Source organism: Poecilia reticulata, linkage group LG8 (genome assembly GCF_000633615.1).
Source record: "Poecilia reticulata strain Guanapo linkage group LG8, Guppy_female_1.0+MT, whole genome shotgun sequence".
Classification (NCBI taxonomy): Eukaryota; Metazoa; Chordata; class Actinopteri; order Cyprinodontiformes; family Poeciliidae; genus Poecilia; species Poecilia reticulata.
In genome coordinates this window covers 12415217-12439977 of record NC_024338.1, presented here as the reverse complement: position 1 = coordinate 12439977, position 24761 = coordinate 12415217, and the positions used below count along the sequence as shown (strand labels likewise).

Sequence of the window (24761 nt, the reverse complement as noted above, 5' to 3'; positions counted from 1 at the left end):
TATATATATATATATATATATATATAAAAAACGTATTCCCCAAATGAAAACACTTAAATGCCTGATGCCTGAATAATTTGGTTTAGAATATATCAAGGAGGAAGGTTAAAACAAAGGTCACTTCTTTACTGTCTAAACTTGAGAGCCCTTATGCCTGCAGAGACCGCGTCGAAGTCGGACACAAGACAGCCAAAGTGTTACAGTGAACTCCTCATATTTATACGGTGTTTATTTCATTTCAGAGCAGTTTTAACACAGCAACTAAGGCTTAAACAATATGGACACTTAGCAATTAAAGTGACACAGATATATGAGGATTTTTTTTTTATGTTGTTAATGAGCCAACAAAGGCAACATTTTCATATTTCATACTTTTGGACTGGTCAGACCATCAGTGGGGATGGCTTATGGCACAAATTGTTCTCCTAAATTTGGGAAACGATCTTCAACACAGCAAAGATGAAAACAGGAGAAAGAGGAGGAACAGATGTTTGGTTTACAGTGTGGCTTGTCCAGCTTTCCCGTCGGCGAGACCTCAGCGTCGCACTCCGAAAACTCGTTTCGCTCCGGGTGTTACCGACCACTTGTTCCGCCTGTCCTGGATCTTCTGGAAGATGCTGTTGCCGCTCCTCCACTTCTCTCTTTTGTAGTTCTTAACTTTCTTCACCTGAGCATTAAAAAAAATAAAAATAAAAATAAAGGAGGTCTTAACACCCAACTAACTAACTGCCTTGTTTTTCAATTAAACTGTACGGTGTATGTGTCACATTAAAGATTACATTTTTATTTTAAGAATCATAAACATGGCGGAGTGTGTGTGCACTTTTATTAGGAGCTACTGCACAACACTGGTTTCCCTCAATTCTTTCCTCACCTTTCCTCTGTCAAAGTCCTCATCCCACTCATCAATCACCGTGTCACACATGGCACTGCGGACATCTTCAATCGCATCCCTGCTGACAGCAGAGACTTCGCCGTCCCAGCCGAGGACTGGAGYGAAAAACACACCGACTTGTTAAAGCGTTCCAAATTTTTATTTCCAAACACTGTGACTTCGGGTTTACACACCGTTGGCTCCATAGGCTTTGTTCGTGGAGTTCTTGAGAAGCTCTTCCACAACGCCGCTGCTCTTTTTCCCGTCCCAGCCCGCAGGAACGACGTGGTTCGAGGTGTTCACAGGAGCGCTTCCATCGGCCGCTGGAGCCTTGCTGCGTTTGTAACCGTCCCTCACCTGGCTGTCCCACACGACCACCGAGGCTTATCATCATCAGAGAGAAAAAGGGAAGTCAGACGAGGTACAGACCGGTAAAATGCATGTTATTGACTTTTGGTGCAACACTGAGTCACCAAACCAACTGTGTTTATTATCTTTCAACATTTTGGATAAATGGTGCGGCACCATATATCCACTCACAATCAATTGTAAAACAACAACAAMAAAAAACGAAACCAGATATATCTACGTCCAAGTTTGCAATTACGGCTGCAATAAACAGTTGATGAATAAATAATAATTTGTCGACATCAATATTCAGATACACATGATTGTAATTGATTTCTTATTCACAGAAATTATTTTTTAGCCACTTCAAATAAAAAAAGTGAGATATAAGCAYATTATTTTTTTCCCTTTAGAATCACTTTCATGTCTGAACCAAAAGCTATTTATCTTTAAATTCAGCTCAGTCTCATCTTAAGCTGACACTGTGAATATTTGGGCCATTKTTCTTGTAAATATAAAAATAAGTGCATTACTCTAGCTTTTTTTATCTAAGGAACATTGATTGTTTAAATGATGAACTAAAAAATGTGGCATAAAATGATCAACATGAATCATTACGTTGCGCAACAGAGACGCTTAACTGAGGTTTTCTGTCATAAATAGCTCACCTGTACTTTCTTTGCCAACTTTTCCGTCCTCTGTGGAGATCTTTTTGGAGGCAGSTTCTTCTGCTGACTCATCTTCAGAGCATTTTCTCGCTCCTCGCTGCTCTTCTTTTAGCTTCTTCTTTTTCTTCTTTATGGTCAATTTATTGTTCACCTTTATTAAATCTTCTGCATCGTGACAGATGTCTGCAGTTTTCGTCTCCGGATCCCTGTTGGAGCACACAGGAATTTAGGAGTTCCATAAAGCAGATGGAAGGGATGCGTCTGAATCGACTCCAAGTTTGTAAGGCAGAGCAAATTAAACATTTATAAGGATGAGCAACTGATGTGCAGCACTTTATGAAGAGCTGAGTAATGAAACACAAATCACACGGGATCCGTTTCACAAAACGAAACTTTGCTGGAAGTCTAAAAGCTTTAAGCAAGTGCTTAGAGCTTGCTAGAAGCCAAAGTGGCTGATCAAGCTGACAGTTTGATATGGAAATGCTAAAAAAAAAAAAAAAAAAGATAATTTAAATTTATAAATTTGCACCCACCTTTCTGACGTGGGGCATCTGGAGTTTATTTCCTGCAGAGATGCCTCCTGTTCAATCGTTTTCTTCTTTTTCTTCTTTTTTTTCCTCACAAATTCAGCTTCCTGTGGTTTCTGATCTGATGGCTCTGCATCTGAATGAGRCGTGAGGCTCCATAAGCCGCTCTGACACCAATCCTCTTGATTCGATACATCCAAATGTGACTGGACGAACTCCCTCTCTTCAGTTTCTTCCCCATTGTCCCCTTCGAGTTTCCGCTTTTTCTTCTTCTTTTTCTTCTTCTTGCCATTCTTCTCGTGCGCCAACTCTGTGGGGCTGGACTGTGTTGAAGGAGCCGAGGATGGAAAAGTCTCTTTATCATCCTCCACCTCAGAGTGTCGCCTTTTCCTCTTCTTTTTCCTCTTCTTTGGGCTGACGTTTTGAGCCAGAGGGTCGAGGTCTGGCTCTTGAGCTGCGGGGCCGAGGTTGCTGGAAGACTTGGGGCTCGTTGGGTTCGGACTGTGAAGGCCATTGGTTTTGTGAGAAAGGCTGGCTTTTGGTTTTTGCAGTGTGGAGAAAAGTGGCTGGTTGTGAGATCCACACGAGTGGGAAAAAGATGATAACTGGGCTTTAAGAGGATCAAATGGACTAACTCTGGGGAGGGGGGAGAAATATAATGAACGATTGTAAGTCCCAGAACAAGACATGTGGGAACTGAAACAAAAATGCGGATTTTAACATACCTGTCAGTGTGATGGGCTGAGGTGACGGCTGGGGATTTAAGTTGATTTTGATGTTTAGGGTCAGTGGGCAGCTGCTTTGGCGAATGGCACAGAGCATCAATGTTGCTCAGACTCTGACTGTAAGCCTGCAGTTATCGACATAAATAAAAACTTGGTGGTCTAAAGAAAAATAGCCATGAATGTGACAAAAAAAAAAAAAAAAAAGGAAGAAAAATCATATCAGGAAGACGGGTGTGGAAGAGACAAGATGGCGGGAAGAATGCCAGGAAGAAAAGGTGTGGCAGAGAAGAATTAGAAATGGTTAGAAAAAAAGGGGAGCTAAAGAAAAAGAAGAGAAAATCTAACATGGTTGATTAGACAGATACAGCAGGCAAAATCAATTATTACACAAAGTAGAAAAAAAAAAACTTGGAATATTTGCCTGTAATCATGCTCAGGGATCATAGAAGACTCACCTTCTTGGCTGAGAGAGCCAGTTTTTTGGCAGGCGGTGGAGACATGATGCTGGTGGCCTCAGATGTGATGTTGTTGAGCGCMGGGGGTTTTAACTTGGCYGTCTTCTGTTCCTCTGTGCTCTGAGAGCGCTCCACGCTCCGGGCCGGAGAGGCCAAGCTGCTGGAGCYTTTCCGAGGCGTGGAGGGCGTCTCTCTTACCGGCTCGCTTTTTGGACCAACGGACTCCTGGCAAAACAAAGATGTAGGCAGTCTTGCTTTTTTCCTTAATGTCACGCAAACGTATTGCTGCACTGTTCTCTTTCATCCATTTTATTATACACAAAAAATATATATATAACAATTTCTATCAATTCAAACTGACAGAGTCAGAGCTATTTTTAAGTCTTTCGAAAGATTCTCAATTGGAATAAGCAAAAAAAGGGAAACATGTATTGCAAGTTTTTTGATGGAGGCAAGAGCAGAAAGAAGAAACAAGGAATTAATAATTTTGCACATAACTAAAGCCCTCATATGAGAAATCTAGATTTAATTATAATTAAGATAATTAGACAGGACTTTTTATAACATAGCAGAARTCATTTCACTTGTCAATAATTAACTACTTTTTGTTCCAATTAAATTCATTAAAGTTCAGGCACTATATCTTTTTATCTTTATATCTGTCCTTGCAATGTCAGTGTCTGCAATATTCATATTGCAAAAGACTGTTTGGAGTAGGTGTGAAATGATTAAGCAGATTAATAATTTATCAAAGTAATCATCAACTAAACAAGTAATCGATTAGTCGTTAACTTTACCATAAAAAAGGCCAACTGCTTAAGAAACAAAACACTCAGAGAAGTAAGAAGAGATAAAAAAAATTATTTTTGAAAATATGTTTTACCCAGAACTAAAGTGGTTTTAGCTTCACCTTGTTCAAGTTCTGTAAAAAAACATTTCTGCCATTAAGCACCTTAGACATACACTGTATTGATAAGCTTTTTTTTTTTAAAATACAGAATCACCCTTAACAACAAATGATCAAAGGAATGCTTTGTTATGGCACTATAGCCAATAGCATGTTGATTTTCTTATTTTAGTACTTGTTTATTTGCCTTTTGCRACATACGTCTAATATTGTATGTAAAGGCTTAAGCGGTTAAATAAAAAAGAAAAATCTACAGAAATRTGCCGATCTTTTTATCCAATTAATCATCAAAATAATCGCTAAAATAATCAATTACTCAAATTACTTGCAGCAATGTATGGATAGTTTTGAGGGCAATAATTGTTGGCTCATGCATATCAAGTGTTCTGAACTTTGCATTCTTCATACTAATGTGATATTTAGCCAACTGGATGGGGTCTCAACACTGTCCAAAAAGCTATAGACAAAATGTCATCATGGCTATAGTTACCGATATTATCAGTTTCACTGTATTTTCATATATTCTTAAGCTCTACCTCAACATGACAGCATTTTCAGTGGCTTTGTACCTTTGAGTCAGTCGTGTCAGCAGAGGAAGAGTCCGACAAAGACTTGAATGAGGTAGATGCTGCCATCCCTCTGCCCTCTCCGCTTTGTTTTTTGTCCCCCTCCGTCCTCGCGACCCCGTTGCTGGAAGGCGTGGGCGTGGTGCTGCGGGACTGCGCCTGGCTCTGAGGAGAAGGCTTCTTCACCTTCTTGAAAGGCTCCTCTATGACCGTGGGTCCGCCCGGCACCTTCGGCGCGCCGTTGGACGACGACGACGTCCAGTTGGAGAGCCTGGGCTGCGGCTGGGAGTTCACGCCGTTCCTGGAAACGGGCAAACCTAGGCCGCCATCCATAGACTGGATCTTGCGCAGCTGTGCAGGCTCAAGTTTCTGAGGAGGAGAGTCGGTTGAGATTAAATGAATCCACTGAAATTTAAAGGAGGCAGACGGCGATAACTTCGCGAAATGGCTTCGACACCTTGGTGACTTGTGGGGAAGAGAGCGGCCCGTTCAAGTTCGCTCTCTTTATCTGCTCGGACGATGCGCTGTTCTTCGCAGAATGCAACATTCCCTGCTTGGTGGTCTGGCCATCTGCATTCTTCTTTGACTCGGGGATCCTTAAGATATTGCGAGATAATTCAACACCGCCCCCGGTGGGTATAAACACCTGTTCTGATCGGTTTCTGCTCTGTCTCACCTCAAGTAGAAAAGCACGTAAGCCTGCTGGTTCAAAACCACTTTGATGTTACTGGAGTGAACCATTGAATCATTCATCTGGTACCATTGCCCGTTGCTCGCCTGGAGGAAGGGAAGGAAGGATTAAACTTACACTAGACATGAATTCCTTAAATATAAAGCAGAATAACACGTACATATATTTAAGCTTACCTTGACGTAGCAGTAGTAGTGACCAGCATGACAGCTGTACCCAGAATGCACCAAGACAGCATATAAACCATACATAACGGGGTCGCCTGAGCTCTGAGACATGTAGGGGCGGATGTTTAAAAATTCTGGATAACCAACGTCCTACAAAGGAAGAAAATTAAAGAAATAAGACCACTCATCAATACGCAGCTGTTCCAATAAGTACAAGAGTATTACACTAGTATAGTAATAAAAATCAATTAAATAAAGAGTGACGTTAACCTTTGTTATTTTTCCTCCGCTGAAGTTGGCAAACCTCTTCAGAGAAAGGGTGAGGACGTTAGATGTCCGGTGGACAGTGAAGCGCTTGGTGGCCGGCACCTTCTTTTTGCACCTAAAGAAAACTCATTTAGCATCACCTCTTTCCAGAAATTAATGTTCAGAACAGAAGCCCGGCATTTCTTCACAAGCTAAAGATGTATTTTTTAAGCACGCCATCAGACTGAATAAATGCCACTCACTTGGCACACATGTAGGCATTCTCTCCACTCAGAACGTCTGGTTTGACAAACAGCTCCAGGGCTCGCACTATGTTTGCCGCTTGCTGGGAGATACAAACGCACATATTTACCGTGACGCTGTCCAACGGTTTCATTTACATGGAAATAAATGTCTCGTTAAATCACGCAACAAACCCGGATTTCCACGGCAATGTCCAGGTAAGGGTCGTACGTGTCTGAGACACTTTTGCAGATGGAGCATTTCACTAAAAGACAACAAGCAAATACAATAGCAAAATTATTTTTGAGCTACTTTGGGTCAGTTTATCACAGAAAATCCCGATAACTATTTGATAAAGAATGAAGATTTACAAAAAAAATAAAAAAATATGTGGAAAATAAAAGCTGAAAGAAGAAAACCCTACCTCTTGACCTGAGGTAACCTCCAAAGATCTGGTGAACGAGTGTTGTGGCTTGAGTTTGTCTATCGAGTCTACAAAACAGGAATGGAACAAACTGTAAACCACACAGCAGCTTTCAGAGCCAGAAACATTTAACAATGACAATACGTACTTTGGGTATCCATTGAGACAGGCTTTCTGCATGGCGTCAATGGTGTAGCGCAGGAACTCATGGGCGTCTTCTTGGCTTCCAAAGCGAAAATGTCGAGCGATTTCTGTGGGAAACAGAAGTGCTTCTTACTTTTCTGCCTCTTTAGTCAATAAGCATGACAAATAATTCAGGTAGACTGAGAAACATCTCTGTTTCTCAGTCTACCTGAATTCAGTCAAAAAAAAAAAAAAAAGATTCCCTGCATGTAGTAACTTGCTACTGAATAAATGGAAGCAAAACAGGCTGTGCAAGAAGTAACTGTTTTGCTGAAAGATACATTTGGAAAAATAGCACAGTGCCAGAGCAAAGCACACACTTTTGACAATCACGAAAGTCCCACTAGGACACAAAATATTTTAAAGGAAAAACTATTTTTATGCCCTAAAACTAAGAGAAAAATATTTATTTTTTATTGTTTCTGATACTTTTAAAGTAAACGTGAACTTCCATGCAACTGGTAATGTATAAGATTCACTTTCATCAGCCTTACCAGAGATTTTACTTACAAAAAAAAAAAAATAATCATGTCAGTAACTTCTACAGACTTGCCTCTTGTCCACACAACAAATCCTGCATTAGCGCTAATGTAGCCGCAAGATCTCTGTCCTTCTGTGGTCTCCTAATTGAAAAATGGGAGACTTTAAGCTGGCAGATTTCTAATGTGTTCATCACCACATCCCCAGAACTACAACATCACTCACTGATGGAGAACTGAGTCACACCAGAGTGGGAAATAAGAGACAAAGCACTTATGACCAAGCTTGTGCACTCATAGTAGAGAAGGGATGAAATCAGCAGGGAGTAGAGTTGTAACTGTAAGATTAGATACTGCAAAACTCAAGTTACAGAGTGCTTTTCCAGCTTTTAGCTAATAAAACGCAGACATATTTACATTTTAAGGCTAATTCTATGCGAGGCATACATTTATTTTCACAGCATATCAGAGTTTTCTCAAGGCAGCAACTAAACATAAATGGAACTACGCATGAGTCCAGGTGGAGGGGAGGAGAAGCGGGTAGCTCGCACATTTTTGTGCTAAAGCAGCTCCTCTAAGCCTGCAGTCACAAGGAGACAGAAAGGGCATTGGGGAAGGAGGGAGTTAGGAGGTAAAGAGGGGGAGGGAGGGAGAGAGGGAGGCGCAGAAGACGGAGACAAGGTTGCAGCAGCACAAGGAGAAAGCAGAGGAAGCCGGGCACAAGGCTGCAGCGAAACTACAGCACATCAACGTAAAGCTCCGGTAATGTGCTGGAGTACCTAATGGTTTCCAGCACATGTCAGACTTTCCACTCTGCCTGTCTGAGCTGCTCAGACAGACTCCTGCTGAGTTTACTGAGGGGAGTCTTACTTTTCAGGTCCCTGATGAAGGAGACGGGCTTAATGGCGTTGCCAGTGTTGGCGAAGGCTTGGATGATATGGTTCTGCATTACACAGATCATACAGAAGCCTGACTGGTGACCTGAAACAATAACAGCACAGAGATACATTTAAAATCAAGTTTGTTTGCAACAAAAGCTTAAGAAAACGTCAGCAAAATTATCAATATAAAACACTTTTCGAGCTAATCAATGTCCAAACTGACAGAGGTACTCACAGGCCCGACTGTGCTCCTTTGAGAGCAGGTAGTTGGCGAGCGGCGGGGTGTAGGTGAGACACTGAACGGTGGAGTTGAGGAAGCAGGTGTTTCCAAGGTTGTGAAGACCAGCTCCCACCCTGTACACACGCTCCCACTTCAGATTGAGCTTGTTGCCAGGAAAGAGCATTTTCTGCGGGGCCGGGACCCCGTCGCCCTGGCCGCTGATCACATTTTCAGATGCTGGTGGAGGAGAACGACAAGACACGAGAGCTGAACTCCGAGAACAATTACCTTAAAACATGAGACATGGAAAACTCTAAAGAATCCTCCGCTGCGTCTGAAAGCTCACCTTGCCTCTTTATTTGAGCGGGCTCTGCGGCTTTCTGCCCCGCGGCGCCCTCGCTTCTGGGGTTGAGGATCACGTACTTGTTCTTCAGGCTGTCCAGCTGGTAGGAGAAGCCCTTGCTGGCGGGCTCAAACTCGATTTTCTGCAAAAGCACCTTCTTGGCGGAAGAAGCAAGCAGCTTGTTGAGGTCGCCATCGTCGCCCGTCTCCTTCCGACCGGGTTTCAACGCCTCCTTGAGTTTGTCTACTATCGGCATCGTTGGAACATTACTGCAGAGAAACAAGCGCAGCATCGCATCAGAGTGGGTGGCGTCGTTTTAGTAGGTAAACACTTTTTAAAGGCATCTTGCTCAAGCTTAAAAATAAATCTGTTGTCAAAACAGAAGCCAAATTTGTCTCTCACTACTTCTGTTTAGCTTTAGTTCAGTGGCTACCTGCAGAAGTAGTGTTTATTATAGGAGATAAGCCGAGTGGATCTGAAGAGCCAGCTGGCTCTTGACAGCTGTCCTCTACAGTAAGAGTAGACATCAGATGATACAAACATGTGGCAGGAAGAACAAGGAGCATTTGCAGCTCTTCACGAGGTGTAAAACTATGGCTGCCAACTTACATCTACACTAGTTTTTTTTTTTTAATGTTATGTGCATTTAAATGTCTTAAAAAAAAATAGTGATCTGGGGCAATAATTACAAAACCACACAAAAGGTATTAAGAACACTACAAAAAAGAACAAGAATCTAAAAGGTGGAATATTTGGAAAATTTTTAACACACTGTCAAAGTCTTTGACATAGTGAAACTATGGTCAGCTCCAATTCTTCAGAAAGCCAAAAATAAACCATTAAAAAATATGTTCAAGACTAAGGAGCAGATTTACAAGTTGGGAGGCAATTCACAGTTTAAAATATACAAATTCAGAACTACTGGAAAATATCTTTTCAGTATCATTAAGTGGAGTCAAACGGAGGATTCATTTGAATATTGAACTGAGAAATGTCCAACATAAAACTGTTCAAATTACCATATAAACATATGAGTATTATACAATATTATTATGCAATTATTGTTGATGTTTGTTATTGGTGCTACTTTTGTTTTTTGGTGAAATTGAAACAAATAATGATTGGGTTACTGATTAAATATTATTTGTTAAATGTTTGCACATGTAATAAATATAAGATTATGCTTCCACCTGCTAACTTGAACATGTAAAGCAAAAGTTGACATCATGCTTCATTCTGCAAGTATTTTGTTGTGCAAATTAAAATAAAACATAAAACGAGAAACCACTGCTGCCATCTTAAATTTTAAATGACAAAAACACCTGCTGATTCAGGAAAAACAAAATGGCTCCACTAAAAAGATCATTTAAAGTCTACATGTTAAAACTACGGCTCTCAGACTACAAGAACTAAAAAAATTATAGTCAATACTCTATAATAAACAAAACCAGGCACCCTTTGTTTTCTCATTTATTCGACTGTGTCACTGAGATCCCATGAGTGTGGTGAAGGCCTCTCAAAGTGAAAAGTGCCTTGTGCGGATGGTACACACACAGACACAGAAATTGTGCTCGTTAGAGTGGGCAGTGGCGTCATCAAGCAGTAGGAGGGCTGATCATCCACTGTATGCACAAGGACAGCCTGACCTTCCCATGCAGCTGATACTGATACAAGTAAGAGGAACGGAGCCCGTGGGGACCCAGATAACTGCAGAGTGGGGAACTATTACAAAAAGAGCAGGAAAACTGATGTGAACTAAAACACAGCTCTCAATACATCATGGCAGGGTAGAGACTTTTGGAGCTACACACCAGACGGAGCAGTAATCGTCATTAGCACAAGTACCTCACAGCAATTGGGTGCCAGTTTGATTCTCCAAGTTCTACAGGGTTTCATTTGGACACTTACGTTCTCCACAGTCCAACAACATTTACATCATGTAAACTTGTTATTCTAAGCTATCTTTAAAGACTGTGTGTGTGTGTGTGTGTGCGTGCGTGTGTGCGTGCGTGCGTGCGTGTGTGCGCGTGTTAATGCATAGTAGTTTCTCTCAGAGTCAACGATGGACCAGAAACTTGCCTGGGACATGTGAGAGCTGGATAAGCTTTAAGCCGTCTTTAAAAAAAAAAGATAATCGTTCATCAGTAGGCAATGATCACATTAGAAAAGCAAACAGTCCTAATATCATCGTTGATTGTTGCAGTGACAATATCAGTTACAATTAATCCCATCACTGCTTTTTCCCTTAATCTCAATGTTCCCGTTGCTCTCCGTCAGCCTCATTCTTTTGCTTCAATCAAGGGGATTGAAAACCCATCAGACTGGCTAATTTTATTGTTCAGAAGAGGAACATGATGCATGTTCTATTAAACAACCAATTACAGCATCAGTCATTTTAAACTATGATATATCGAAACTACAATGAGTTTCAATATCTCATTATCTCAAATACCAGCTCACATTGAATATATTAATTTATTGGATGAGGCTTTTGTCCAATTCTTTGTGCTTGTTGGTTATCGATGTTTTAATCAGTACCATCCATAATAAGGGATCAATTGCGCACTACATTACACAAAAATAGCTACATTAGAGGTGATTTAGTATCACCATTTTGGCATTTTTATCAAGGTTTTAGGTCAATATGTGTGTGAGCTTAAACTTGATCATAATAATAATACTAATAATAATAATAATAATAATAATAAAATGCAACAACCATGCAGAGAAAATGAAATGTACTCATGTCAAAGTAGCAACAACTCTGATTCAAGTATGTAGTTTGGCTTTGTATAAGAATTAAACACACAGGTATTTGCAATCACAAAAACATGTGCTTACACACACACTGTCCCCCACAGCCATCATCTGAAGATGACCATTAGTTTAATCTGACTGGAAGTACAAACCCCCTCATTTTTATACAAAAATCTTTTGAGTTAATTTTTAAATCAGTCATTTCATTATCTAAAAAAAACAAAAACCTGATGTTGCAGAAAATTACATATTTTAGAAACATTTGTGGTCAATGAAGACTGAAGGGAAAAAGTGAAATGTAATTTTCATTCTATGCAGTTTCACATTGTTTCTCATTGAACCACATTTTCCTACGCTCAGACTGGGCAGCTGCCTTGCAAGATGCTAATAAACCATTAGCATCGTCCATAAACCTTAATATCCAGGTTTATGGATGTTAAGGATATCCATAAACCTTAACATTTATGGATATCTATGGATACATTCCTCAGTAACAAAATACTCATTTTAAGTTTTATTATTACTTGTATAAAAGGGTTTCTTAAAATACAAAAAATAATCAAATAAATCTAAGTTGTTTTTTTTTTTTTGTTTTTTTGCCTATCCAAGGTCAAGGTTCCATCAAAAAATGTAAAACATAGAATAACAAAACATGACATTTTGGCTCAATGACAAGCAGATGCAAGTAAATTGACTAACATTTAACTGCTAAAAAGGCTAAAGATTTCCCAAATATTTCTTAAACATGACATGTCACTGTAGCYGTCTTAACATTGTATGATAAATGTATCATTTATTTAAACTTTTAAAACATTTTAACATATGGGTCAGAAAAAATCAGGAGGACTTAAATTACAACATAATCACTGTGAAAAGTGATTTTAATGTGTTTTAAATAATCCATTTGCACATTTAGATATTGTGTTAAAATAACTAATCTACCATTCACACACACACCGTGGGCAATCCAGCCTACCATTTGTAGTTTTATCACTTTTTAAAATATTTTGTTGCAACCTACTGTAAAAATCTCCTCATATTCTCTTCAGCTACATTGTACACAGTCAAACAATCCCTGCTTTAAAAATAAAACTGTCCTATAATCAAGAAGGCCCTTCTGTAAACCAGTTGCCACAGAGTTCAGTAACACTTAAAAATGCTGTAACATTTAATGGGTACTGTAACTCAAGAAGCAACTAATCCCAACCATACCATCAGTTAATGGGACTTGATTTCATTCATCAGCATCACATTAAATTACTAATATTATCCCAACATCCCAAGTCAATAATAATAACAATTATAATAAATTACATTTACCAAAATCTGGTGAAAATGCAAAGTTCTATGGTAAAAGACTTTTTAGCTGAATAAATTACTACCTTAGAAATTTTCCCGTTTTAACTGAAATTATTTAACGTAAAGAGCTCCTTGTTTTAATTTTAATATCTTGTAATTATCCTATTTTTGTGATCTTTGGATCATGTGAAAGATATTTCATTGGTGCTAAAAATAAATCTATTTGTTTTGACGAGCAACTACTGTTAAAATACAGTGGAGGTGAGAATAAAAATCACATAATTATCTGGTGCTATGCGCTACATAAGTTTGGTGTCATTTAATTCTCATTTAATTTGCAACACTGAAGTTACATGACTGCAGCTGAGAAGCCACTACAGTAAGCTCGCTAAGCAATCCTCTTCGCTTACCAATTCTAGTAACATGCCGTTTATAGAGTTTATTTATTTAGATAATTATTTAAATTGATAAAGCGTATATATTAGCTGAGGCTTGAACAGCTTGTGTTAACCATCTGGACTCAGCACTCCGGCGGCAGTCATTTCAGCTTCTATGCTAGCTTGCTAACTGTCGCTCCCAGCAGTATTTGGCCTGGATGCTTTAAAACACGAAGACATGTCTTAGCTTAACAACCTCGCTACTCTATTTTTCGGTACATTGCCTCTCTTCTGAAGTCCGTTTCGTTTTATACAGTAGTGCGTAACGTTGCTGAGGGAGTCAAATTTAGCCAGCGAGCTAACTTAACGTGGCGACAACCTCCTGCCTTCCTGAGCGCTGCAATGTGGGTTAGCATGTAGGAGTCCAGATTGCTAACAGTCTCTGACAGCCGCATTCATGAGTATAGGTTTGCAACCAGACCTACGATAAAAACACACAACATGCATTACATAAACTCACGCATTTGTTCGCTCACCTTTGGTTTAATCGGCCAAATATTTCTCAACAGGGGTATGCTCTCTCAGCTGAAGCTACCGAATCTGGTATTTTTTGCCCATGCTGCATTATGAGGGGGCGGGGTCAGGATTGACCGACAAGAATCACGAACCTATCACGACACAGACAGTTCCGTCACACAACATGTTTGTCCAATCAGCGCTTAAGATGACGTTGGGCGCTCGGCAGAGAGCCACACGTGACTTCCAGTTCTCGCTGTTTACCATTGACGCAATCGGCGCGATGGATGCTTGACAAGTTTTACAGTGACAAAAGAGCAAAAACGTGTGGAATTGAAGGCAAGTGGTATTATCATATAGTAACTGGAGGAAACTGTTCTCTGCAGATGTCCAAAATATAATTATTACTACTTAACAGGAAGATTTAAGCCTTCGAAAATATAACTCATCATGTACAAAAAGAACACTAAAGAAATATTGAAAGTCATTCTTTTAAGAATACAATATACTTCTACTTATGTTTACATATCTTCATATAGCTAACTACATTGCTCCTACCCACAGAGAACATGTTTTGTGAAATACATTTTTACTAGAGAAATTTGCATCTCAGACATGACCCCTAACAGATATCTATTTCATGGTTTTAAATATAAAATACGCAGCATTCAGTCAACATTACACATGCGATTTCTACAACTTTTTGTGTAATCATGATTTGGAACAATCTAATTAGAAAACCAATGTAAAAAAAAAAAAGAATTCTGACGTATGTGAACCACATAATAGTGTAAATGGTAGAACCAGAAATTCAACTGTCTGGAAGAACATACAGCAAGAGAACGTCCAGCCATTTGTCTATGACCTAAAGCTCTAACATCCTTGGTTATCCAACAGAACAATGATGTGGACCCCACCTGCTCCTTTGGCTCTTGACACATTTTATTGGATAGGAATAAAAGCAAACATGGTTCTTTGGATAGGTTACTGACTTAAACTAATGTTTTCAAATCAGAAAACAAAAGATCCTGCTATGTTTACTTCAACCATGTGTTATCAAAGGTTTTGCTGAGCCTAAGTAGTGTAGATGGCGCGTGATGCTTGAAATAGAGTTCAAGCTTCACCCGTAACCCAGCTGCAAATTATACTTGGTGACTGGAAGGCTAGATGAATGCAAAGCCATTAATATAATATATCATGGAAGAATGATGTGGAGCGTGACCTGAAATGTTGGCTATAAATATTAATAACTCAATATTTATGTGTAATATACATATATATTTGCCATATATGCCACTAAATATTGTGAAAACAGGCATTAAACTTGAGGATTTTTTTCCCGGATATCCTACAAATGATTTTTGCCTAACCATTTCAGTTTTGGAAACATTAAATTACTATTTGTACAACTGGGAGTCTTGATTTACATATACATCAAATTTAATTCTGACACATACAAATGTCATTCGGAAAGGTTCTTGACAGAAATCTGGTGCGATTATATTCTACACTGGCCTGCCATAAGCTCTGCATCATTGAACTGAGAAAAGTAGCAACCCTTACTGGTTCATTACCACTTTAATATCTCCGATTCCCTGTGCAATTTCCTGTTCTTCGAAGACTCTTTAGTTGGATAGCTATAAACATATTCAATGCTCATTATAGTTTTATTGCAAGTTAACTGTATGTGTATTTATAACATGATGGGTAAATCCAATAGTTTTAACGCACTACTGTACTAAAATGAGTAAAAATGATGAATAGTAAAAAAAAAAAAAAAAAAAAAATCTCAGATAAACTGCTCTTTTGGACACATGATTTGCCTCGTGAGGCTTGATTTTCTGTGTTTGTCACTAGGGGGCAGCATTTTCCTACTACAAGGTCCATTGTTCCATTCTGATTCAAACTGCTTTCCTGGGCAATTAGTTATCACAAGGTGACGCTTAATTTCTGCTTTTACCTGAAATGAAAGAATTTAATCTTTCACACAAGTGCTTAATTCATGCATCGACACTGAAATAATCAATATCCAGCACATTAACACAGCATTTACATTTTAATAGCCAAATGTACAAAAACGGTCTGAGCTGGACATGCATGCAAAAATCTTTTGCCTCCAAAATCCCATGTGAAACCAGCACAAGATATCACATTGCAAAACACAGAAAAAAAAAATTATACAATTTTATATTATTAAAGTCAAGTGACAACTCAACTATTTAAATTCTTTTCAGCATTTATGCAAGAAAAATGATTGGTTACAAAACCTCAATATGCAGCAACCCTAAAGGTTGAGTCAGACATTTAACACTGATCTCGTTTGTCTTTTTTAATACAAAATCTGCATATTAAACTAATACAAAATTTGTTTTTCCATATTTTTATCAGTGACATTACTTGCCAAAAGAATGATCAGAATGTGCGCTTCTTTGTATAGAAAGTTTGAATAAATGTGTCACTTGCCCACTGAAAGTGTTTGTAAAAACAAAATGGTTCTCAAAGTGCATTTTTCTCTGTTCTGACAGATGGGCCGGGGGCTGTGGGGTTGCTATAAACTTGGAACGCCGTGAGAAAATGTCAAGTTTCCGAAGGCTGCATTAAACATTTCCATCCCACTTTAAATAAAGCAAAATTTATTCATTACAGATGTGAAGCACATGAGGATAAATACTATAAAATGGCAAACTAAACAGATTATTTCAGCTGGAGAATAAGTGGTTGATGAGGAAGTGCTTCAAAAAAGGTTGAAGTGGGGAAAGGTGCAGAGTTTTTCATAACATGCAACCTGAAGTAATTAATAGCTTTCCTCTTTCCAGAGCTCCCACACAACAATTAATAATAAAAAAAGTCTACAAGGATTTTTTTCTTTTTAATTTCTTTGTGTGTGTGTGTGTGCGTGTATGTATGTAAATGTGTGTTGGAACATTTAAATTGCAACAATCTTCAGATTGTTCCACAAAAGAGGAGTTATGGATCTTCAATGTCCAGGAAATCCTTTCTGGGTGGCACGCTGCCTCTGTACCAGGCGCACGAATCATCGTTCCTTTTGATGCAAGCAAAGTGCTTGGCTTGCTCCCCGTTCACCGTCTTCTCAATCACCCAGTCTGTCCAAAGGCACTCCGTCGGGCTGTTGATCATGCAGGGGATGGAGGTGCAGCGGATGATCTGAGGGTTTTAAAGGAGACTGAAGTGAGGAAAAGCTACTTTTAGATATAGTTTAAGTTTATCAGAACAAGGGAAAAGTTTTGTACCCTGCAGTCGCAGCCGGTCTCGTAGCGTTGAGTCAGGCTCTTCTTCTGCATGGCGCTTAGGGCCTCCCACTGCTCAATGAAGTCACACAAGGTGATGTGCATCGTCCCATCTGTCTCCAGTTTACCTACATTTAGGGAAATAACGTAGAAGAAGATATTCTAAATGTCAAAAAGGGACGTACAGATCCATTTTGAACAACGTTTCAAATGTCAAAACATATAATTGGGGCTAAGGCAAACATAATACCAGTGATGAGGTACTCCTTCTTTCCGACAGTGTCCAGAGTCACTCCACACACTGCTGAAGTTGGTGCAGTGTAGATGGCATCGATATCCTGAGTGGGACCTTTGAACATCTGAGGATTCAAACAGCGAAAAGCAGATTTACTATATTGATTATTTGTAGTCATAAAGAGAATCAAAACAGTTTGCCCTCATACCTTGATCTGTTTGACATCAAACCGGATACGTTTGATGGGATTCCCGTAGACATCGTTGCCGCTCTCAACTTCCTGCATTCCAACAACCTTTGCCCTAATAACTAAACAAACACACACACAAAGCAACCCAGATGAGCATATTTTATTTCAAAAAAGGACATACAATGACAATGCTTGGCTAAATGTGAACAGTATTTTTTTTTTTATTTCAACAACATATCTGAAGAACGTCATTGCCACCATTTCATTTGGCAAGGGAAGACAAAAAAGTCGGTTCAGATCAAAGATGCATTAAAGTGACTTGAAATCTGACTGAGGTGGAGCTGCAAAGAAGAATAGACCAAGTATATATATATATATATATTCAGAATCTATATATGCAAAAATGGTAGAGACATAGACCCAAAATGTTCTACAAGTACTTGGACTTGAAAGCCAATTTTAAAACCAATTCACACAAAAAAAGTTCTGGATACTTATAAGAATATGAAAAGCATCAAAGTTTGTTTGTAGAGTTTTGAGTAGCATAAACATTCAAGGGGCATAAACATTCACGTTTGCAAGGCACTGTATATCTGAGGGCTCACATGTGCCAACTGCTGAGAAGACAGAAGCACATGAGTGTTTCATCAGCTGCAGTCAAAGAGAGGAATGTGTGCTGCCTGCTTGTAGGTTCTCAGGCCTAGTTAGGAGGAAGCCAGTCAGCAGTCTTTGAAAAGCTGAACAAAATATCTTCCCTTTTGCCTGCCTGCAGGCCTCTTTCTATCGGCCGGCTTTGCCATCTGGATAGAGGTGCTGACGTGCAAATCAAGCACTTCTTTTTTATTTTTTTAATGCATGTTGCCTCAGCTCCTCCCTCGTGAGCTCAGAAAAAAAAAAAAAAAAAAAAAAAAAAGCAGCTCATATCCTCAGTGCAAAATATGGCACCAACTGGAACCAAATACCTCTGGATTACCTGCATAAAGTATTACTGTAAATTCCTAACACCACCGCAAAAGGAAAAGGCTTACAGTTTACATTTTTAAGAGGGGGAAACCAGCGGCAGAGTTAATGCTAACCAGATGTTCTTTCTCAAATTCCAGTTTGGTCTTTGCTTTCTCAAGGTGGCAGCTGCAGATTTCCGTGGATCAACACTTACCTACTGCTTTACCAAATAAGATCAACTATTTAAATTACGCCGTCTCTCATAACTGAGCCAACTTTTTTTTTATTCCAAGTTTGTTGAAAACTCTCTTTTTTTTTTTTCCTTTTTTAAGTCTGTTGCAGACTCGAGCCAAACAGCAATCATTAAACTTTTCATTGTTCCAAAACAGCTCTTAAGAATGTTTAATGACCTTATTTTATGTTTGCTCTGAGATGTCAGCTGTCTCTGTGCTTTTAGACTCCAACCAGAGCTTAGATCACTAAACTACTGAAGATTGGAGAAAACTTTGCTGCTGCTGAGCAACTATAAAGCAAATGAGAGTAGATCACTCAACCATCATCCTTACAGCAATAACATCCTTGTAAGTACAGAACAGAATTTATTACTCTGTAAGATTCGAGTTGACAAGAATGTTCAGATTTTAAATCGTCCACCGAAAGCAGTTGTTTTTAGCAGACACATTAACCGGACAACGAAAAAAGCATTGCTCACGTCACCCATGGTATATTAAAATATACCATGTTTATGAGGAGAAAAACTATTGTTTGAAGTTTTCCTCACCAGCTGTTCGCTCTGGAGCCCATGCTGAGGTGCTGAGAAACTCTTGGAAGTTTTCTGCCCCAGCAGCAGATTATTGATAATCCTCTTTTGCTCAAATGTGCAGAATTATTCAGATCACTGCTGGTAAAGTAAAGTAGGACGGATGCAAAACGCATCGGAAAACCATAATAGAAAAGGAAATTGGAGCACGAGACTAAGGGGAATAAAAACATGAAGCTGAAAATATGTGTGGGCTGCAACTTTTTATTTAATTCTGTCATAGTGGATTGAAAATTAGGCTGAGCTATATTATTCAATTAATCCCCTCCTCTTACCTCATATCTACTTTAAAGTAATCTGAAGTGTTTTTTTGAGGATCAAGGATTTATCATACTTAGAGATTTTATACATAAATCAGAACAAACTAATTAGTTTACCATAAAATAGATTACAAGTGGCAAAAAAAAACATTGTTTTTCTTTAGTCACACTGCATCTTGTTTCGTTAGGATTTAATCAAAGACACTGATTAATTTCCATGTCTAACAATAATTTTTCAAAAATATTAGAGATAATTTAAGACTTAGGATTTAATCAGAAATTTGACTCCTTTCTGTAGTGAAAAGAATGGTCTTCAATGCAATATTTTAGAACTGACTTTGTAGTATTTTGAGGTTAAAATTTGGGGTAGAAGAGGTAAAAAAAAACTAAAACAACTCCAAGTTTCCAAACACCTGGGCAGGTCAACCTCTGAGCTAAAGAAGATTGTGTTGACTAGATTCCATTAGATGCTCTCAGACTTCCAGCATGTAGCTGTTTTCCAACAAAGAAGTTGTCCTATTAAGGGGACTAGTGGTTTACTTGTTTTCCTCAAGTTGAACATTGATGCGTAAAGAAAAAAATAAACCAAAAATGTAACCAAAATCCAACTAGATGATCAGGCTTTTTTGTGATTTTTAAAGTTGAGTCTAATCATGAAGCTATTATATATCGCCGCAATGTTTTTCAGCCTTAATACCATTTGAAAAACATCATTCAGACTGAGGAGTTTTGGAAAATTGATTAGATAGGTGCAATTCAAATATATGGACAAACATCCAAACAAGAAGCTTTTGATTATATCAGCATTGCAAGTTCTTAAAATACCTACATCCTGAAGATTTTGGGATTTTTTTTGAGGAATAAGAGTTTCAATCGACATGAGTTAACGTCTTGGCAAAAGCGTTTTGAAAGCCTTGATGGAAATAAATGTGTAGAAAGTCAGATCAGTGGGTTTGTAGCCACTAGAAACAGAAATATAAAAACAACAACTTCAAATACACACTTTCCTACCAACCATTTAAAAATAACGTGAATTTAGCCAATATCATCATTCATTCATTTTCCTATCCCGGTTTGTTTTTCGTACCCAAAGGTTGGGTAGGGAGAATGTGGGAGGAAACCCACACAGGAACGGGAAGAACCTGCATGCATACAATGTCCGCTTATGTTCTGGAGTGACAGTGCAAACCATCACACCACCATGTTGCCCACAATAATCACCAAAAACTATAAAAATGTGTATTTCATCACTCCCATACCACATTGTGTTTTTCTTTTCCTCCTTTTGCTGCAGTTGATTTTATATCCTTTACTGGTACACAATTTATATACATCTCTCCTTGGATATGATAATTACTGAAAGAGGCTGACAAAGCCCCTTAGAAGGCTGTGGAGGTTTACAAAACTGGGAACTGAAGGAAGCATTGAATTTTCCCAGTTACTCAAACAATAAACACAACTTTTTGCAAAATGGTATCGCGGTTATGGGAGTGGGTTTTAGAAAAACCCAAAAAGGCGAAAAAAAGAACATGCATGTCATGTAATTGCACCTGTTTTCCTCTAAAAAGCCACAAAGGCTGAATGAAAGAAACATGAAAGAGACTCACAAACAACTCTTTCAGTTCTGTATGTGCATAAAAAAAGAAACTTTTTTTTGTTTTTATGACACAAAAATCCCTCTGCAAATTAAGTTAGTGTGTGTTTTTTTTTGTTGTTTTTTTTTAAATCAACCCTTCTGATCAACATCAGGCTAAAATGTAATTTTATCAAGCTCATCAAATGCATCAAATGTCCAAGAGAGATAAACAAACACAACAGTAAGTGAAGGTAACAGAAAATGTTGTCAGGATTTTGACAGACTTTCTCTTCTGCTCTTCATAAAATAAACAGTTTTCCATGCCGACTCACAGTGACAACTGACCCTACTCTGCAGACCGATGCAAGTTTTTAACTTGTTAAAAAGCGAGTAAAAATAAATAAATCAATCATGCAGTGTCATGGGTCCAGCAAGGAAACATTTTCCACACATCAAAGTAAAGTCGTTTAGAGCTGGAAGAGTGAAAACTGAAAAGCCTTTTCAAGACTTGCCTTTTCGTAGGAAATGCAGCATGAGTCAAGTTGGGCAACCGTTCTGGTAATTTACAATTACCATAAAAGTAACAGGAATAAAGCATGATAATAAACTAACTCTGAACTGCCCTTTGCAGATGTTACCAAATGGTTGCATATGTTGTTTTTGAAGGCAAGTCTCTCAACAAGTTTCCTGAATAAATCCAGAGTCTTATTGCTCGCAGGACGCGCTGGAGAGGAAAAGAAAGAAAGAAAGGAAGTAAAGATTCCTGGTTTCAGTGTCAGCACTGTTTGCACAGCTTGAATAGCTGTGTGTTTATCTGGGAAGCAAAGTTTAGGCTCAGTTCTGCTTTCATGGTCTCAAATGATTCACCCTCCTTGTACAAAAGGGAGATGATGGTTTCTTTTTGCTGTTGTTTAATGAAATAAAGAAGTGCAGAAGTGCATAATGAGGACACCATCTGGCTCCTGAACATTCTTCTGCCTCAGGCGAAAAGCCAGGACATGGATTTTCATTTAATCTGTAATGTTTTTGAGACATCCTCCGATATGACAGGATAAACAGACATGACGGGGTTCTAGCTAAGCATTTAGTTTGCTGTAATTGAGTAAGGATGACACACTCCAATAAGAAAATGGTAACTGCTTCTAACAAGGACTGTATCAGTGGRTTGTGCCTCTCATTGCCGTCACTTCACTGCAGTAGTTCATCTTATAGTGAAATTGTGATGAAATGTTTTCATTTCTCAATTTTTTAGGATCCTTTACGCAGGAGGTTGAGCAATTGGCGTTGTAGAATGTTCTGCACTGCCGACATTCTGACCTTCCCTACATCTTGGCAAATTAAGAAATTTGAGGTTTAGCAAATCTGCATACCAAGCTCGTTCTATACRGATACATTACTCTCAACATTTCATCTTCACATAAAAGTTCTACAGCTCACAAAGCAGACCATGAATCAAATTAAAGCACTAAGAAAATTCATAACCCTTCTGTTTAGTGAGTTCGACCTCCCAGACTATTGAAGTTTAGATTTTTTTTTTTTCTTTTTTAGGGTCTATCCATGGTGCTGAAGCTGCAGCCGAGGTGTCGGCGTCACTGTCGTGTCAGGACCTGACCTCAGAGACTCTGATTCAATGAATCAGTCAGGAAGTTCAGGTGACTATCAGCATCTTGGCTTAGTCAAACCCAGACACTGTCTGGGTTTAAAAAATAAATAAATGCCTTACAGAGACAGTTTTGTTGGTTTACAGCCACAAGCGTCAATTGATTTTTTGAGACCAAACAAAATAGGGTACAACAGTGAAATGAAGGGAAAATGATACATGGTTTTCAAAGTTTTTGACAATTCCTCTTTGGAAAACTGCTCAGACTCAATCATACTGAATATGGACAGACTGCAAACATTATTTGTCAAGTTTTACTACAGATTAATAMTTGAATTTATATCCGTAGTTTGGCAGATGCATCATAGGAGACACGAAAATGCTATTACGTAAATCATTTCCTGTAGCGGTGGTTTTATGAGTAGAATTGTTTTTCATAATTTAAATATTTTCTTTCATAAATTGTCTACATTTAGCTTCACCCATCTTTTCAGCCAATTACTAAAGAAAAACATGCAAACAAAATAATGCTGCCATCACCTTGTGTGWCAGTAGCGTCTTCAACATGATGTTCCAGTGTTAGTGTTTCACTACACAGCCTTTTGTACATTGCTCAAAATGTTCAATTTTGGTCTCATCCGACGACAGTAACCTTCGTCATTCAAAGGCCAGCATGTTCCGACAGTAGCCTTTGTAAGTCTCACCACAGAACAAACAGTTTATAACTTTAATGCCGTGGTTTTTAATCTGGTCCTCAGCATCTGCTGTCCTGTATTTTTGAGGTTTCTCTGTTCCAGCACACCAGATTCCTACACGGCCTAAAGAAACTGCAGACGGGGAGCTTTCTTTCAACAATGTCTCTCTTCTCACGACTTTTCCAAAGGTCAGTTTTGTGGAGTGCAAGGGTTAGAGTTGACCGGTTCACAGGCACTTACACACGAGTGACCATCAGCTTCACGGACACGTGACTGGCTCAATTTAGGGGGATAAGTGCAAGATTTTTATTGGTAAAAACTTTTTTGCAAACATGGAATCATTTACATTGTGTTTCACCATGATGTGCTACTTTGTGTAGCTCTGCCACATAAAAGTCTATTAAAAGATATGGCTGCAAAGAGACAAAATGAGGAAAACTTTCAGGGGTACGAACACAGGAAACTGTAAAAACAGCATTCAGAGCAGATTTAAAATGATCGTACTGCAAGTAAAAGCCAACGACATAAGATTTAAAATGAGTTTCTTTTACCTACTCACAATGATTAAACATGACTAACTCATTTCAGGAAGAGAGAGGGGGCGAGGGCTGACTTAAAGTCAACAGGTAGCTAGGTTGATACCTGTAATTAGAGGTGTTGGGTTTTTCCCACTGTAAACCTTATCCAGCAATGGCAAAACAACCATTTCACACACTGGAACATTTCACGGAATGATGCAACCACGTGAGGAAGTAAAATCGTCTCCACGCCACAGTCTGAAACATTCATGCCCTGTTCCCCAGTTATCAAACTGCTCCAAATAAAAGACAAAAAGAAAGAAGCAAAACCAGCCTTTCGTTGGCAGTAAATTCTTCAGGACAAAAAAAAAGGGTTTCTTTAATCTCCATAGCTGAGGAATCTCATGGCTAAGGAAAATTCACTAAATGAGTTCTCTTCTGTATAAGTGCCACACACTCAGGCTGCTATGGAGTAAGGAGGGAGAGAGGGGAAAGAGGGTGGGCTCAGAAACCCTAATTCAAATAACAGCACAAGCTGGTCCCTGTTAGCTCAAGGTACTTCTTAAAAGGAAAAAAAAAAGAGCAGTGTTTTGTAAAAGGCAAAATGTTTACTTCACCTTTGGAAAATGAAAGAAAAAAAATAAATAGCCAACAAGGAATCTTTCATATGTTGTCAAATCTCTACGTTTGCACAGAATATCAATGGGAAATACAACAATATGTCAACGTTTTCAGACTTCAGAGATGATGAGTGTGCCATATAAACACAATTAAGACAGAG

At 38.8% G+C, this 24761-nt stretch overlaps 2 protein-coding genes across 3 annotated transcripts; both read right to left on the bottom strand.

The window, feature by feature from the left end:
- Positions 1-197: 197 nt before the first annotated feature.
- usp36 (ubiquitin specific peptidase 36) lies at positions 198-14035 on the bottom strand. The gene is made up of 20 exons (XM_008416206.2): positions 13917-14035; positions 8951-9216; positions 8620-8841; positions 8374-8484; positions 6990-7092; positions 6842-6909; positions 6612-6682; positions 6438-6520; positions 6199-6310; positions 5938-6078; positions 5747-5847; positions 5528-5666; positions 5074-5439; positions 3598-3822; positions 3143-3267; positions 2424-3053; positions 1891-2096; positions 1069-1257; positions 875-990; positions 198-667 (listed from the first exon to the last, which is right to left on the bottom strand). Exons 2-20 carry the CDS (start codon positions 9201-9203, stop codon positions 536-538), a joined length of 3393 nt encoding a protein of 1130 aa, XP_008414428.1. The 5' UTR covers positions 9204-9216; positions 13917-14035; the 3' UTR covers positions 198-535.
- A 1898-nt stretch (positions 14036-15933) lies between these two features.
- timp2b (TIMP metallopeptidase inhibitor 2b) lies at positions 15934-24183 on the bottom strand. Of its 2 annotated transcripts, none has more exons than XM_008416208.2 (5): positions 24105-24183; positions 17588-17688; positions 17395-17503; positions 17148-17272; positions 15934-17061 (listed from the first exon to the last, which is right to left on the bottom strand). In XM_008416208.2, exons 1-5 carry the CDS (start codon positions 24166-24168, stop codon positions 16864-16866), a joined length of 597 nt encoding a protein of 198 aa, XP_008414430.1. In that variant the 5' UTR covers positions 24169-24183; the 3' UTR covers positions 15934-16863. The 2 variants fall into 2 exon arrangements, with proteins under 2 accessions (XP_008414430.1, XP_008414431.1); XM_008416209.2 differs by lacking the exon at positions 24105-24183 and adding an exon at positions 21680-21716.
- Positions 24184-24761: the final 578 nt, after the last annotated feature.